Source organism: Apostichopus japonicus, chromosome 4 (genome assembly GCF_037975245.1).
Source record: "Apostichopus japonicus isolate 1M-3 chromosome 4, ASM3797524v1, whole genome shotgun sequence".
NCBI lineage: Eukaryota > Metazoa > Echinodermata > Holothuroidea > Aspidochirotida > Stichopodidae > Apostichopus > Apostichopus japonicus.
Window position 1 is genome coordinate 28,973,525 of NC_092564.1, and position 15,334 is coordinate 28,988,858.

The 15,334-nt window shown below is 37.7% G+C and overlaps 2 protein-coding genes and 1 long non-coding RNA gene across 66 annotated transcripts in view; 2 read left to right on the forward strand and 1 right to left on the reverse strand.

The window, feature by feature from the left end:
• The window catches only part of LOC139967080 (uncharacterized), a 354,423-nt gene that overhangs the window by 28,205 nt on the left and 310,884 nt on the right, over positions 1-15,334 (reverse strand). The window lies entirely within an intron of this gene.
• The window catches only part of LOC139967074 (uncharacterized), a 47,984-nt gene that overhangs the window by 11,817 nt on the left and 20,833 nt on the right, over positions 1-15,334 (forward strand). For 19 of the 29 annotated variants that reach the window (XM_071970783.1, XM_071970781.1, XM_071970782.1 and 16 more), the window contains 6 exons: positions 2,143-2,445; positions 2,863-3,049; positions 7,146-7,295; positions 7,890-8,055; positions 14,600-14,689; positions 15,067-15,116. In XM_071970783.1, coding sequence (XP_071826884.1) covers positions 7,972-8,055; positions 14,600-14,689; positions 15,067-15,116 — 224 coding nt within the window. In that variant the 5' untranslated portion in view covers positions 2,143-2,445; positions 2,863-3,049; positions 7,146-7,295; positions 7,890-7,971. Of the gene's footprint in view, positions 1-1,555; positions 1,968-2,142; positions 2,446-2,838; positions 3,050-7,145; positions 7,296-7,889; positions 8,056-14,573; positions 14,690-15,066; positions 15,151-15,334 lie in introns of those variants that run through there. The other 10 variants (XR_011792842.1, XR_011792843.1, XR_011792844.1 and 7 more) reach the window with 8 other exon arrangements.
• LOC139966032 (uncharacterized) lies at positions 8,920-13,166 on the forward strand. 2 transcript variants are annotated; one of them, XR_011792417.1, is made up of 4 exons: positions 8,920-9,046; positions 11,446-11,565; positions 12,017-12,178; positions 13,009-13,166. It is a non-coding gene; the product is annotated as an uncharacterized lncRNA (long non-coding RNA). The 2 variants fall into 2 exon arrangements; XR_011792418.1 differs by having other exon boundaries at positions 12,020-12,178.

The following is a 15,334-nucleotide window of genomic DNA, read 5'->3' on the forward strand; positions in this document are numbered from 1 at the left end:
TGACCGGCGCCATATTGTTTCAATTGAGAATAAGAAGCCTGTTGTTTGTGGTCTAGGTCAAAGGTCATTTAAGGTCAAATTATAAAAAAAAACATGATGATATCTCAAGAAGAGTGTTTTAGGTTGAGGTCAGCTTATGTCATGTGGGATCATACATAGATCAGATTGTGAAAGAAATGTATCTCAAGAATGGAAGCTTGGACCAATCTAATATTTGGTATGGAAGGGTATTATATTGAGTTCAAGAAGGCTGCAGTTGTTTCTGCGTGACAGTGATCAAAGTCCATAACAGGGTCCAAATTGTGAAAAATTTGTTAAACATGGTATCTCGTGAAGGGGAGATGGTCAAATCACATGTTTGGTATGTTGGTGAAACACATTGATTGAGTACAAGGAGCTTATTTTAATGTAAGTCAAAGGGTCAATTCAACAAGAGGAAGCTTTTAGAGATGTCATATATACATTTGTATCAATTGGGCACAAGAAGTTGAGCATCCCACAGTGTCCCACATTTTGAATATATTGTTTGAATATATATATGCCAGATTCATACAAAAAAGTTACATATGTGTTACTTTGTTTTAAACCCTCTGACTTGATGATTTTAATATTTTCTCAGAAAGTCAAATGCAAAATACCAATATTGCTCAACATGCATGAACTACATTTATTGTCTGCAGTTATGACATTAGCACAGATGACAGAAATATATACACGTGCATGTCACAAATAGTAGTACATCAACATACCCTGTAGGGGCATATGTAGAAAATGTAGTTAATGTTTGCCAAAGCTGCACATCCAGCTTCTTTGAAACTACCACGCAGTAGAATATTTGGTTCTAAACCTTCTTTTCAGTTCTCAACAATGTAATATTTAATTTATATAATACTCAATAGCTCTGTTTACATGAGTAGATGGCGTCCCTTTGGCGGGATCACATAAACCATACCTGACACCCTGGGATTTCCTGTGATTATGGTTATACCAACTCCTCTCTCTGTGGAATGTACATGGGTGATCATGACCATACCTGACACCCTGGGATTCCTGTGATTATGGTTATACCAACTCCTCTCTCTGTGGAATATACAAGGGTGATCATGACCATACCTGACACCCTGGGATTTCCTGTGATTATGGTTATACCAACTCCTCTCTCTGTGGAATGTACATGGGTGATCATGACCATACCTGACACCCTGGGATTTCCTGTGATTATGGTTATACCAACTCCTCTCTCTGTGGAATGTACATGAGTGATCATGACCATACCTGACACCCTGGGATATCCTGTGATTATGGTTATACCAACTCCTCTCTCTGTGGAATGTACATGAGTGATCATGACCATACCTGACACCCTGGGATTTCCTGTGATTACGGTTTTACCAACTCCTCTCTCTGTGGAATGTACATGAGTGATCATGACCATACCTGACACCCTGGGATTTCCTGTGATTACGGTTATACCAACTCCTCTCTCTGTGGAATGTACATGAGTGATCATGACCATACCTGACACCGTGGGATTTCCTGTGATTATGGTTATACAAACTCCTCTCTCTGTAGAATGTACATGAGTGATCATGACCATACCTGACACCCTGGGATTTCCTGTGATTATGGTTATACCAACTTCTCTCTCTGTGGAATGTACATGGGTGATCATGACCATACCTGACACCCTGGGATTTCCTGTGATTATGGTTATACCAACTCCTCTCTCTGTGGAATGTACATGAGTGATCATGACCATACCTGACACCCTGGGATTTCCTGTGATTATGGTTATACCAACTCCTCTCTCTGTGGAATGTACATGGGTGATCATGACCATACCTGACACCCTGGGATTTCCTGTGATTATGGTTATACCAACTCCTCTTTCTGTGGAATGTATATGAGTGATCTTGAGGACCTATTGAATGTCTCAATACAGAAATGAAGCGCTATTTGGAAACACGGTAACGGGTAAACAATCTTCATTATGATGATGCGAAGTATTCACATGATCTCGATCACACCTAGCCTCTGATTTTGATAAGTTAATGACCTGATGACAGGTGATAATTCAATTTTCCCATATGAATACAGGGTACTTCATCTGCATATTAATGTGCGAACAATGTTTTGTTTCAGGGGGTGCCTAACAGAGGAAACATGTGCTCTGTAGCAGCAGGTATTCAACTGATTAAGGCCTCACAGATCTTACAAAGCTACAGTAAATGCAAAGAGCAGCATTCTTTACCAGTTTTAGACTGAGCATTACTCAAGTGGTTGAGTCACTGGGACCGGAATATTCTCCGACTGTTCGCCTTGAGAGCCTGGAAAGTGTCTTGGAACTGAATGATGGACTGGAACATGACACTGTTGAATTTCTCCTGTGTGTTTTTGCATCAAAGTGTTAACTTTGTGAGACCAAATTTGTACACTGCTTGCAAGGTAACATTATTTATTTTATCCATAGTAGTAGTAGTACAGTTGCAATATTTAATTCTTTTTTATACTATTCTTGTAACACCCAGTAGACAATATCTTGGCTTCTATTTCACACATCTCCATTATAATTATAAATGAATGCTTCCTTTCCCATGATAAGTGTAAAAAACATCAACATTGCATGGTTATTAGTATATTGTTGAACAATATGGACACATCAGTTCATATAGGTTTTTTCTTGTAGTATCATCGTTGACAGGTTTTACCTGTACAACTGGCAGATTGCATAACAACTCCTATCCTGCAAATAAGGCATTGAGGTATTATGCTGCAGGTTTCGCACCTTAAATTTGATGCAATGATCATTTTGCTTTTATATCTGCATTGCATTAACAGTAAGTGTATATCCATTACATACAGGTGCTTGATGGTGGAAACAGAAAACTCAGTGATGTGTACATCATGCAACAGGTCATGGATAGGTGGTGGTTGTGATTATACAGTCCTACCACTATATCCTTCTCAATACACTGATTGCAGTGTTAGTGACGGCTTGCGAGAGTTCTTGCGACTGGGAACCTGTTGATGGTGGCTTGTGTGAAACATGGTACACTTATAACTTTCTACTTTGTTGTGATTAAAATGTAAAGCAGATCATTAGATGCATAAAAGAGCCTCATATAGAGGATTAACATTGACCAAATTAGTGTTTTGTCCTTCAAGACAGTGTTTCCTCTAAGAAATTTCCCATTGAGTCAAAATTGCTAATATCTGAACATTTGACTCACCACCGCCCTGGGGGAGGGGTCGGGCGCAGCCAGGATTTTTTCAAAGTTGTAGACTATCCGAGCGGAGCGCCACCATTGGTTGGCGCGGAGCGCACAAGAAAATTTTTGGTTTTACAAACCCCCCAGATGGCCGGAAATGGCCCTTCCCGAGTGTTCATTCTGGTTCCTTGGCCTCTGCGAACTTGAGACACCGCATTCAATATCACTTTTAAACCCCAAAAACGAGTTAAAATAGTACGTAATTCAATACTACATAATGTATTTAAAATTAGCAAGGTACATGTACAGAGTAGTCTTATTTTTCAACTTCTGATACTTGTAGATACAAAGATAGGCCAGAAATGTCTTTGATACAACTGTAGCTAGTATTGTTCATCGAAAAGGCTGTTTTAGAACTTGGAACGCTGCTCATGACAACAACAGGCAACAAAGTGCTGCAGCTCTATACAGTCTGCTAGTCAACGATAGGCTTATTTGACTGTGGAATGTTTCTCAACTGAAATAATATCTGCGTAAACAGGTTCTTAACTAATGTTAAAAAACTGACAAGATCGGATCCTAGTTTTTCGGCGGGTAGAGTGTTGAATGAAAAGGCACGCGATAGAAATGACAGCCTAGATGACAGAAGAATAGGTCACCTTATTAAGCCATATTCTTGCTACGTTCATTTCAATAGTTTTTTCCTGTCTATAGACTCTCAAACTCGTCCAGCAAGCTTATATATGGACATGAATTATGGGTGTTTTGAAAAAAAGGGTAACTTGGATAAAAAAGTGTAGGCCTGGGCCTACAGTGCTACATACTGGCTACACCCCTGGGGTCTATGCTTATAAAGGGATTTTGTAATGAAATTTCCTCTGTTTGAAGAAGAAAAAATACTAGGCCTTTTGCATAGTAAAGTGATAGTCATATATTCACAGATTAATACCTCCATCAGATGCCGCGAGAAAGATTTATGTACATAGGCTACGATTGATAGAAAGGTAGTGTGACGATGTACACAGTCATCAAAAAAGTTTATAACATTCATTCATAAAATGATATGTTGTTTGTAAAACATGGAAGCATGTCAGCCCGCACATCACCAAAATTAATAGTTTGTCTTGTCAAACTTGATGAGGAATTTACAATCGTTTATTTTCAGTGAAGTATAAGGTTCATATGAAAACAAGACAGGCAAAATTCGGCCAAATTATTTTATTGAACCAAAAACACAATCGGTCAATTCTTTTGTGACTTTTCACAATGTTAAATTTTGCCCACAGTATTAGTACTAAACATCGGCCAATCCAATGTCTGAATTTAAATTGAGGCATGGAACCCTGAGCTTTATTTAAATGATGATTGCTAAGTAATGATAACTTAGTTCGTTGCGTATTAAGCTTTATTTTTACAAGCTATATTTGGCTCAAATATGGCACCACTTGCAATGCAGGGTAGGAATTAAGATTTGGCTTTGGGGGGCTATTTTGGAAAATGAAAAGTTAAAAACGTCCCCCTTAATGTATTCATGAAGGCTTTTTTAAGGTTTTAGGGGGCCCTTTTCCAAATTTCAGTATGATGTTTACGGAAATGGTTGTTAGCATTCATCAGGATCAAGTTAGCACAATAACCCTCTTCTATAATGCTGCGACCGTATTGCAAATTTATTAAAGTTTAATTGCCAAAATTTGCGATCGTTTAGCAAATAACGTCAACCTACCGAATATATGACGAAAACCAATAACCCATCAACTGAAATAAAAAACACAGGTTTAATTCCGCTGAAGGTGCTCTTTCCTTAAATCATGTATTTTTTCGTGTGTGGGTAAAATCACTCACCACCAAATACGAAACCATTTTACCACTGAAAGTAATCGAATTTAAAACCTTCAATACATCGCCACAGCAACGGTGTACGTAAAATACAACATTCCCTCTTTAAGACATAGCACATACTGTAACTTCCAAACAACTGCTGATTTCCAGCAAATTGAAAGTTTTAAACAAAGCTACGCATTTTTTAATTTTTTTTGCAAACCGATGGTTAGGCTACATTTCCCATTGACTTAGTGTGGTTGTTAGGCTAACATGTGGTCGAAGGTTGCAGTATTTCATGGATATTTGAGTTCTAGCTAACTGCGTCACAATTTCAGCGAATAAAAAGATGCTCAGCTAGATTTTCCGTTGACTATGTGTGGTGTTCGGCTACCATGCGCGGGACGATAGCTGCAAGGAAAGTATGTAAACAAAGCTACGCAAAGTATTGTTTTTTTTTTTTTTTTGCAAACCGATGGTTAGGCTAAATTTTTCATTGAATAAGTGGGGTTGTTAGGCTAACATGTGGTCGAAGATTGCAGTTTTTCTTGGATATTTTTATTTTTTATTTGCGACACAACTTGAGCAAATATATAAGTTAGATATCCATGTGACTTAGTGTGAAGTTAGGCTACCATGTGGTGGGAGATTTGTGGGGATTTTATGTTATTGTCGCTGGTACTGAAAATGCTTAGTGCGTAATTTGCCAGTGATTGTGCGCGACCATCCCGCACTGCTTCAAATTTGATGAGGGATTGTGAGAACTGTTTGCGCGATTCGCGCTACTGCAAACCCTAGTTTAAGCAAAAGCATTTCACAATTAAACCTACACAGAAAGCTGATATTACAAGGGCAATTTTCTTATATTTCTCTTTTCTTTTTCGCCCTCGCAATTGTGCTTCCAGAGGGCTTTCTTAGCACTTGCTTGGGAGAATTGCCCGTCGCCCTTGCTTATTTCTGACCCTGTTGCAATGTAATGTAACGTAGGCTATACAGATATTATATTTAGTACACTGGTAGTGCGAACCATCGTAGTGTAGGCAATGTATCAGTACACGTGCACTTTACATGATTTAGCTTTACAGCAAGCGAGCTCAATCTGCGTGACTGTATAGCAAACATAGCTTCGGTACAGTTAGCGATCGTTATTTTAACATTTCTGACAATAAATTGGAAACAATTTACAGTATGAATTTCTTCACTTCAAGTTTTTTTTTCCATTCACACTGTATAAAATTCAGTAGAAAATGAAACCCTCTTTTTTTCTCTCTCTCTACCTGAACGCCAGTGCGTCAAATCGGAAAGCCATTGCGTCAAAATTGCGTCATAGCAGCTTAGCAGAAACACTGCTTCAAGATCAGATAAACTTTAATGGGAAATATTGGTTCCATGAGAACAAATGTGGTCATGAAAGTGTGTGTGTATGTTTGTTATGCCCTGCTTTAAACACAATACCTCAAGAAGGGAATATTGGACAGATCTCATATTTGGTAGGTAGGTTTACCACATTGAGTACAAAAAAGTGTTGGAGGTCAAAGGCCATGTTATTGATGTGAGCAGGGGTCAAATTGAGAAACCTAGTAAACACGATATCTCAGGAAGTGCAGCTTCATCAAAAGTCATGTTTATTACGTAGGTGTACCAAATAAAATGTTAAATTTAAATAGATATCTCAAGAGGGGAAGCTTGGGCAGATCTTGTGTTCAGTATACTGATGTAGCACCTTGCGTACAAGAAGCCTGGCAGTGTAGGTCAGCAAGTGTCATTGTGAATAATTTGCTAGTCAAATGTTGATGCTTTGTAGCTGTGTTAAATAAGAGCAAGTTTATTACACTCTCGAAACAGTTTGTCAGGTTCATAAAACTTACTGATGTTTATCATTGAAATCATTTTACATTCTGGTTCTTAATATTACAATGCTGTGTTAGATCCATGTTCTTGATGTTTATGGGAATTTGTAGCAAATGAAGTTTACTAGTCAACCTCAATATATTTAAAGTTGACTTCAAAAATAAAATGTTTGAACAGACACCAAAAAATGGTGTCACAAATAACTTACAAGTGCCAGTTCTGATTGAACTTGAAATGGAAAAAATCATTCTCTTCTTATACACACAGTGGATCCACCAACAGCATTGTAATATCACCTGTATACATGAATACACCTGACATTCTAATGGTGCAGATCCTTCGCTTCAGTCAGTCATCAAGGCAGAAAAATGAGAGAAGTGTAACAGTCAATAAATCTGTAATTAATATGCAAATTAGGTAAGAGTGCATCTTGCTATAAGTGAAGCATGACTTAATAGACTAAATAGATATGATGAATTATGCAGTTTAACATGCACATGTCTATACCAGCTGTCCAGTTTTACCTGGGTTTGTCTGGGTGTGCCTAAACAGGTAATGCAACAAGTTTTGATTCCAGGAAATATAAACTGGTGTCCTACTTTGGAAGGGAGGTGCACCCTTTTGTGACCCATATATACCCTGTCAATGACAGCAATACATATTTATATGTGATAATTTTCAATGTAATGAAAAACTTTATGTCCTAAGACCTTTGATGGAATACAAATAAATAGTGTCTCAGAATGCTAATTGTTGCATCTTATAACATCTAAAGACTCAACAGCTTCCAGTGGGTGTGTGTGGAGAGGTGGGAAAGGTGACCCTTGCCAGGTGCCTGATGACAGAGCAGACCCCTGGACCCTATTTGTTAGAGCTTCAAGCCAAAGTGCTCAACAATGCTGGCTTTGTCCTGTGTCTAAAAATGAATGCATTGGTCGAATGTTAATTTAATGTTCACAAATACACTAAATTGAGATAAAAAATAATTATTCATTTTTTCCTCTCTGACAGTGTCATGAAGGTGACATCATTGATAGAGGTCATTACAAAGCTGTTGTTAAGGATGACAGAAGGAATAGTTGGCTTCTGACAGATGCCAGTGAGGTGTCACCAACTTCAGAACATTATGCTCTGTGTGGATGCAAACAGGAAGCATGTGCAGTTGTTTACAGACAAGGTAACAGTGTTATTAGCTTGACTGCAGTATGATCTATGTTAATGTATGGTTTAGTTATTTTCCACTGTTGCACTTACAAAGTATTACCCAGTACGCATCACACTGGCGGTCCGCTGGCGTAAAAATGCTGGCGGTAAAACGCTGGAGGTCTGCCAACCGATAGACATTGCTGCTTGGAAAAACCCAGCGTGTTGCCGACAGCGGACCTACAGCGTATCGACATCGTAAAAAAAGCCGGTGGTTACACGCTGGAGGTCCGTCAACGGACCGATAGACATTGTTGCTTGGAAAAACCTAGCAGAATTCCGACAGCAGACCGACAGCGTAACGCCATAGAAAATTTCCCACAAATAATTGCAGAATTGGCGGGAAGTTACCTTACCACACTGGCACAATTAACAGAATAATATTTTCCTAAAACCTATATTCGCCAATAACTATAAGGTAATTAAAGATTGAGCTAACTCAAAGTAGTTAAATTTTGCTTACCATCCAATGTTATATATATTATCATACACTACATAATATTTGAAGGGAAAAAAAAATACTGATCGAACGAGTCTGACGGATACCACATGAAGAAATGTTGGCAAGCGTTTGGGCAAAATGGGCGTGTAATACCCTTAATCACAGGAACACTTACAGAATAATATTTTCAACAAATTCAAATTCTGAAATAAATATTGAGCAATAACGTTATAAGCGACATCCAAATACTTTTTCAACTATTTCAACTATCCCAAGAAGTATTTATTAATCAACAATTTAGCGTAGTTGAGAGAAAACAGTTCAGAAACATTTTTCACTGATCGAACGAGCCTAGTATAACTGGCATCCAATCGCTAAACCGCAATGCTCAGTATCCTCAGATATAGCAGCTGGTTTGAAAAGCGGTCGCTTTCGTAATCCGTTACAACTCTTTCGGTGTTGGATATCCTGATCTATTCTTTTGAAAGTACTTGCAGTCTGCAGATACAAATTTGCTTAAGAGGTATGTACCTGTTTTTTCTTACTATGGGTTGACAGTTGTACATAATTGATTTCGCAAGTATTTGAAGTGACTATTTTTTTAAATAAACTTAGACGTAATCTAGCGTTAGACTAGAATGTATCGCTTAATGAGAAGCCTTTCGCGGTGTATGTATTACACATAACCTACATTTGTAGGTGTTAATTGTGTTAGGCTGAGCAATAACGATCACACATAAAGGAAAACTAATGACCGTTGTTTGTATAATAGCTAGGTTATGCAATGTTATGCCGAAACATTTGTTTGCTGACTGTATTAGAAGAAAACTGTTATCTGCAGAAGGTTAATACTGTAAATATTACTATAGATGACTATGGAAGGCTTCCTCCTTATTTTAAATATCATATTCTGAAATATATATATTACTATACTAGTACTAGTTACTAGTAGTAGTAGTACACTAGTACTAGGGGCCTAGGCCTAGTTTTAAATCATTTGGTATGTTACAGTATAGAAAAATCATGGTCATCCGTAACTTTTAAGAAATAGTGCACTGTTTTATTTGTTCATAGCTAGGCCCCTAGGCCTAGTTAAGAAGGTAAAGGCTCAATGTTAAAACCTTATTAATAAGGCCGTGGCTATTCTTACGACTAGTCGTAACAATTATTTATAAACTATTCTTATGACAAAGGCGAATTCAAGCGCAGTAAAGTAAATAAAGCAACTGCGCATTTTGTAGGGGTAACCCTAACTTAAACCCTAAACCCCAATCCTAACCTTAACACTAACCCTAACCGGAAAGTATTGTTACTCCTAGTCGTAAAAAATAGTTCTCCTGTCATAAAAATAGCAACTGCGAATGCGTAGTCGGAAATTATTCTTACAAACAGTTGTAAGAATAGCCACTTTGTATTAATAATAATATAAGTATGGTTGTTTTTAAATATCAGGAATAGGTTGGTGGTTAAATCTTTTTGGATTTCATGTTTAGTGCTTAGGCTTCAAAGTTTATGTGACAAATTAAGCATTTTGGAGAACAATAGATCATCGTCATCATAGTTTATGAGGACTCCTGTTGAGTATAGTGATACCCAGTAGCGTAGGAAGGTACTTTTGAGTGGGGGGCTGGAGACTGATGGCCAGCCTGGGGGAGGGTGCAATATGGCACACTTCAACAACCACTCCATTTTATAAACTTAATTTTGTATTTTCACCTGGCCTTAGATGCAAATGAGATTTTTTTTCTCATTTCGAAATGAAAAAGGGGTTTTCTGACTTGCGAAGCGGGGGGGGGGGGCAGAATGATACTTCCGCCCCTCCACATTTTTCACTGCCCCCCATCCGGTTCATACGCCCTTGGTGATACCATCCAACACGATAATGAAAAATATTTCATATCTAGCCTCTCGGCTTCTAAAAAAATTGTGGCTGCCTTACCTCTTTTTGTTGCTTTTTGTCTTGGCTACTGTCAATTTGAAATATTTGCATTGGGTCTATTCCATGTGCTCAGTTTCTGGTGAATCATTCTGCGCATGATTTCCAAGAAAATAACTGCCTACATTGAAGTGATCCTCAGTTAAAGTAAAGTTTATTTGCCCAATAGCTGAACTGCCTCTATGCTATGTCTGTATTGCATGCCACTATTTAACTCTATGGAAAGTTACTTTAAAGGGTTAAAAGTTTACAGTGTTGCGGGGAGAACTGTTTAAATTCCTTGGCAATAAATCATTGAAAGCATAGTTAGTGGAGGTAGTTTAGGTTCAATTTGCCCCTCTATTGTATTCTCAGGTGAATTATATGGCAATGAATGTAGATACATTTTTGGGCAAGCAGGAGGGTAATTACCAGGACTTTGTTATTCTGTTTAAAAAGCTCTGCATACAAAGTAACAAATAACATGATTTGTCTGTATTTGATGATGTAAATTTGACCTTATATAGGGACACTGTAGGAAGTTCTCCAAAAAAAAAAAAAAAAAATTAATTGAAGGGGTGATGCCCATTGTAAGTAATGGATACAGAATGAAGAGCTCTAGGTTGTTGTTTTTGGTTCTTTTTTTTTTGGTTCTTTTTTTGCAGTAGATTAACAGGGAAAAAATGACTCATGTGAAATCTCTGGCGAACTAAACAAGAAAAATACAAAATGAGGTTGATAGGCATGTCAACACTATTTTACAAGAACATGCAATAATGATAACAACTTTGAGCTGCATGATGACACAGTTGAAGTTAATAGTGAAAGGATTCTACGTATATAAAGGAGCGACAGATAGCCATTCCTCTCCTGCACAATATGTTGTTGTGAACTTATTTACTGTTGACTTTAATTTGCAGTATGCAAACACCAAAGTATGCTGTTGTTGTTGTTTTTTGAGGAAGATGGAGTCAGCAGATTTAATCACAATTTATCAATTTGTCCAGATCAGGATTTTCAGGAACTAAGTTAGAAGCCAGCGCATTACTATTCCTGTGGGATCTTTGGAGGAATTTAATAACCTGGATGACTCTATTGAAACAAACAAGGCTTTGGAAAGATATTTGGTGAGTCAGTTTAAAAGTGTAAGGAAAGTAATCAGAAAACAGTTTTCCAGAGTGTAATGTTAGTTTATCATTATAAATTTGAAGCCAAGTCAGGTTTTATTGTGTCAGTGGTCTGTACAAAATAAAATATTTCCTGAGGGGCTAATTTCCTCTAATAAAACTCTAAGGTAGTAACAGACATGAAAGCATTTAGGTAACAAGAGTTTGGCCAGAAATGGTTTTACATTGCGGTGCATTCTACAAAAGTGGGCTGTTAAATCAATCTTGTTTTTGACTGGACTCAGAAAGGAACATTGCAGCACTGCATTACTAGTTCCTCTTAAAATATTGATAAGAAATTAGCAAAAGATGCCAAAGTGTGGGATGAAATAGAATTACTTGAATATTTCTGTTTGTATAATAATAATTGAATGGTTTCTGATTAACTTTTCTTTCTTTTTGTTGTTTCAAGAAGAAAAGACTATCAATTCTTGGTGGCAACACGTTGAAGGAGTGCGTTAAAAGAATCCTGGGTGATGTATTGGCAAATGCAGTTGTTACCACACTGAACTGGACATGTACCACTGGGAAAACAGCCTTTGCGAAGCTACATGTATGAAATACATAATTGAAAGTGAGTTTATATGTGTCATTTTTGTTTTCAGCAGCAGTGAAGAAAACCTTGAGTTGTGGGGAAGGGTTGTGCATTTGACTCATGGATCGGCCAACTTTTCAATGCAACACCCCTTCAACGAGAATTCTTGCTTTAATATGCATTGAATTCTGGTCATTTAAAAAAGGTATTACAAATATATGTTGATGTAAGATGTGTTGTTTCAGATGCAGTTGAAAAGCAGCATTCAGCATTGATTTTAAAGTTAATTCACCATATAATTTTATAGACCAGTCCATTGTCACTTTCTTTCCCAATTGATGGGACCTGGATTTGCAACAGTAATGCATGTGTTCAGTATAAAATGAAAGAAGGTGACTGTCAAAGTCAAAGGAAATATTTCGTATATCACTGAAAAAAAGGTAAATGCGTGAAAATGTGAATAATGTAGTTTAACCAATTGTGATCATAATGTGAGCCCCCAGCCGATACTCATAGCTAGTGTTACAGTTGGCACAGTAATTATCAAAAAGCTGTGACACGTTGAACTAAGAGTCAGACAGGTGAAAATTTGCAGAAATTTTAATGTTTTAAATTTTATAATTTTAAATTATTATTTTTTTTTAAATTTGCATTTACAGTACAAAAAAACTTGGCACGTACCACCTGTAACACATGTTACTGTGTTACGAGCACAGTACAGTAGTAACTGATGCATGGTTGTGGAACATGAACAGTAGTAACTTTTCTAGCTATGAGTATCGGGTAACCCATTATTGGCTTCATTTTATTGCTTGTGTAGAATGCAGTCTTTTATGTAATGTTTTGTGTAATGTGTTTCGTATTAACAGAAGCTGTACGGAGGAACTGCACAATCGACTTCATCTGATATTCAGGCGGCGGTGGTGAGATTTCTGAAGGATGCATCTGATTGTGAGGGAGGGCGAAAATCTAGGACTACACCACAAACAGTTGACGAGTGAATTTCTTTGATGCTGTTGCAATATTTAACGCTGGAACTCATTTTCTCGCTTTGTAATTTATAGGCGTAATAAAATGATAGCAACTTATTTCACTGTGTTCGTCATTATTTCTTCATATGTAACCGCATGTGTCATTCAGTAAAATCTGCAGGTAGACCAATAGCTCTGTTCTAGTAGTACACCCCAAACAGTTTTCTGCCGGAACACAGATATTTGGGTAGCACTTCATGTGAAGATCTCTGCCAAGCGGGTTGCTGGCGGAATACCAGATTTGGGCTAGCAGGTCGCCAGAACACTGGATATTAGCTAGTGGATAGCCAGTGGCTCTCTCTGACAGAAATTCAGCGGTACTTCGGTGGTAAGCTTGCGTTTCTCCGGCGGTGTGATGGTAGTACACTGGCGTTTCTTCGGCGGTCTGCTAGTGGAACACTGACGGTACGCTGGCGTTTCTTCGGCGGTACGCTGGCGTTTCTTTGGCGGTCTACTGGTGGAACACCGGCGGTACGCTGGAGTTTCTTCGGCGGTCTGCCTGTGGAACACTGTCGGTACACCGGCGTTTCTTCAGCGGTTCATCGGCGGTACGCTGGCGTTTCTTTGGCGGTACACCGGCGGTACGCTGGCCTTTCTTCGGCGGTCTGCTTGTGAAACACTGGCGGTATGCCGGCGGTACGCTGGCGTTTCTCCGGCGGTCTTCTGGTGTAGTCGCCGGCGTACCGCCGGATTAAAGCCAGCCAAATCTCTGGCGTTCCGCCGGTGGACCGCCAGTGGTGCACCTGGCGGGCCGCCGGTGGACCGCTAGCATGATGTTATATACATTCACATAGACAATCGTAAGGTGATTTGAAGACAATGAAAGTCAGTGGGTGTCATGATTTTAGAAATTGATCTACAAAATAACAATATAATTTTATAATGATCCCTGGACGTAGTGGCTGGTTATGTTTGTACGTGCTTATATGATTTGAAAATGTCATAAAATAAGTGAAATTTCACATCCCACCAGCTGCTTGGTAAACTATTTCAGAGTAGGGTAAATTTAACATTTTTTGCCTTTGGTAATGATGAAATATTTAAGTGAATGCCATTAGTACTAAATTAACTAAAGAGTTGCCATTGTTAGAGTGGAAAATGATGGTTAGTTTATTGGCTAAAATATGAGTGTGTGATGGGTTCAAGAATTGGCCATGATATTGAAAACCATGCAACATGATTTCAAAGTGAATACACTTCATATTTGTCTCATACATAGTACATATTATATATGTAATAATTTATAATTCTCTGTAAGCTGTTCTGATCTGGTAAATTAGATATTCACATTTAATGCAAGTGCACATTGGGAGGGGTGATTATTACTTAATTGATTATTGATTTGTCAAAGTTACTTCACAATGAGGTACTACTGTACCCTGATTGTGTTTTGTTTATGTCAGTTGTGTTCAATTTTATATTTTGACAGTACATTCCATTGATTCCATTCCAAAACCATGCTGAGGAAAGTGACCTTCAGCAGCGTGTGAGCACAAAAACTGTTGACCTGCAAGAACAGGTAATGAGCCTAACAATCATTGTTATCAATATGTGTATTTACTGCATTCTGTAATTATTCTACATAAATTAGTTCTAGTGCAGAGACAAATATTAATTGAAATTACCATTAGTGAACTTAGGGAGATCTCTTTGGTCAATTCATTGTTACAAGTAAGTATGTAGTTCCATCCTTGTTTTGTATGCTGACATATTTATACGTTCACTAATGATGAAAAAGTGACTTAGAATTTGACAAGCTTATCATCTCCAGTATTTGTACTGAATCATACATGATTACTCAATCTATATATAGCACAATTTTGCTTTATGTAGATTGAGTATAACTGAAATTGACTGCATATGATATAAATACATTTTTTTGTGTTCACTTTCCAGTTTCCAGCTGTACTCAAGTACCTTGAAGAGATTATGAATGAAACTATCTTGTCAGTCTGTTGCTCTGTCTGTTTCTTTCTAATGGTAGCTTCAAGTAGCATTTACAACAATCACTTGGCATTATTGTTTACAATTATATACATCAGTTCTTTGCCTTAATTTCACAGAAGAGTTTTCAACTCTTGAAAGGTTTTGAAAAAAAAAAATATTTTCATTAAAAAATCTACAAACCAGTAGCCAAACTTGCTTTAACATGTAGAGAAATTGA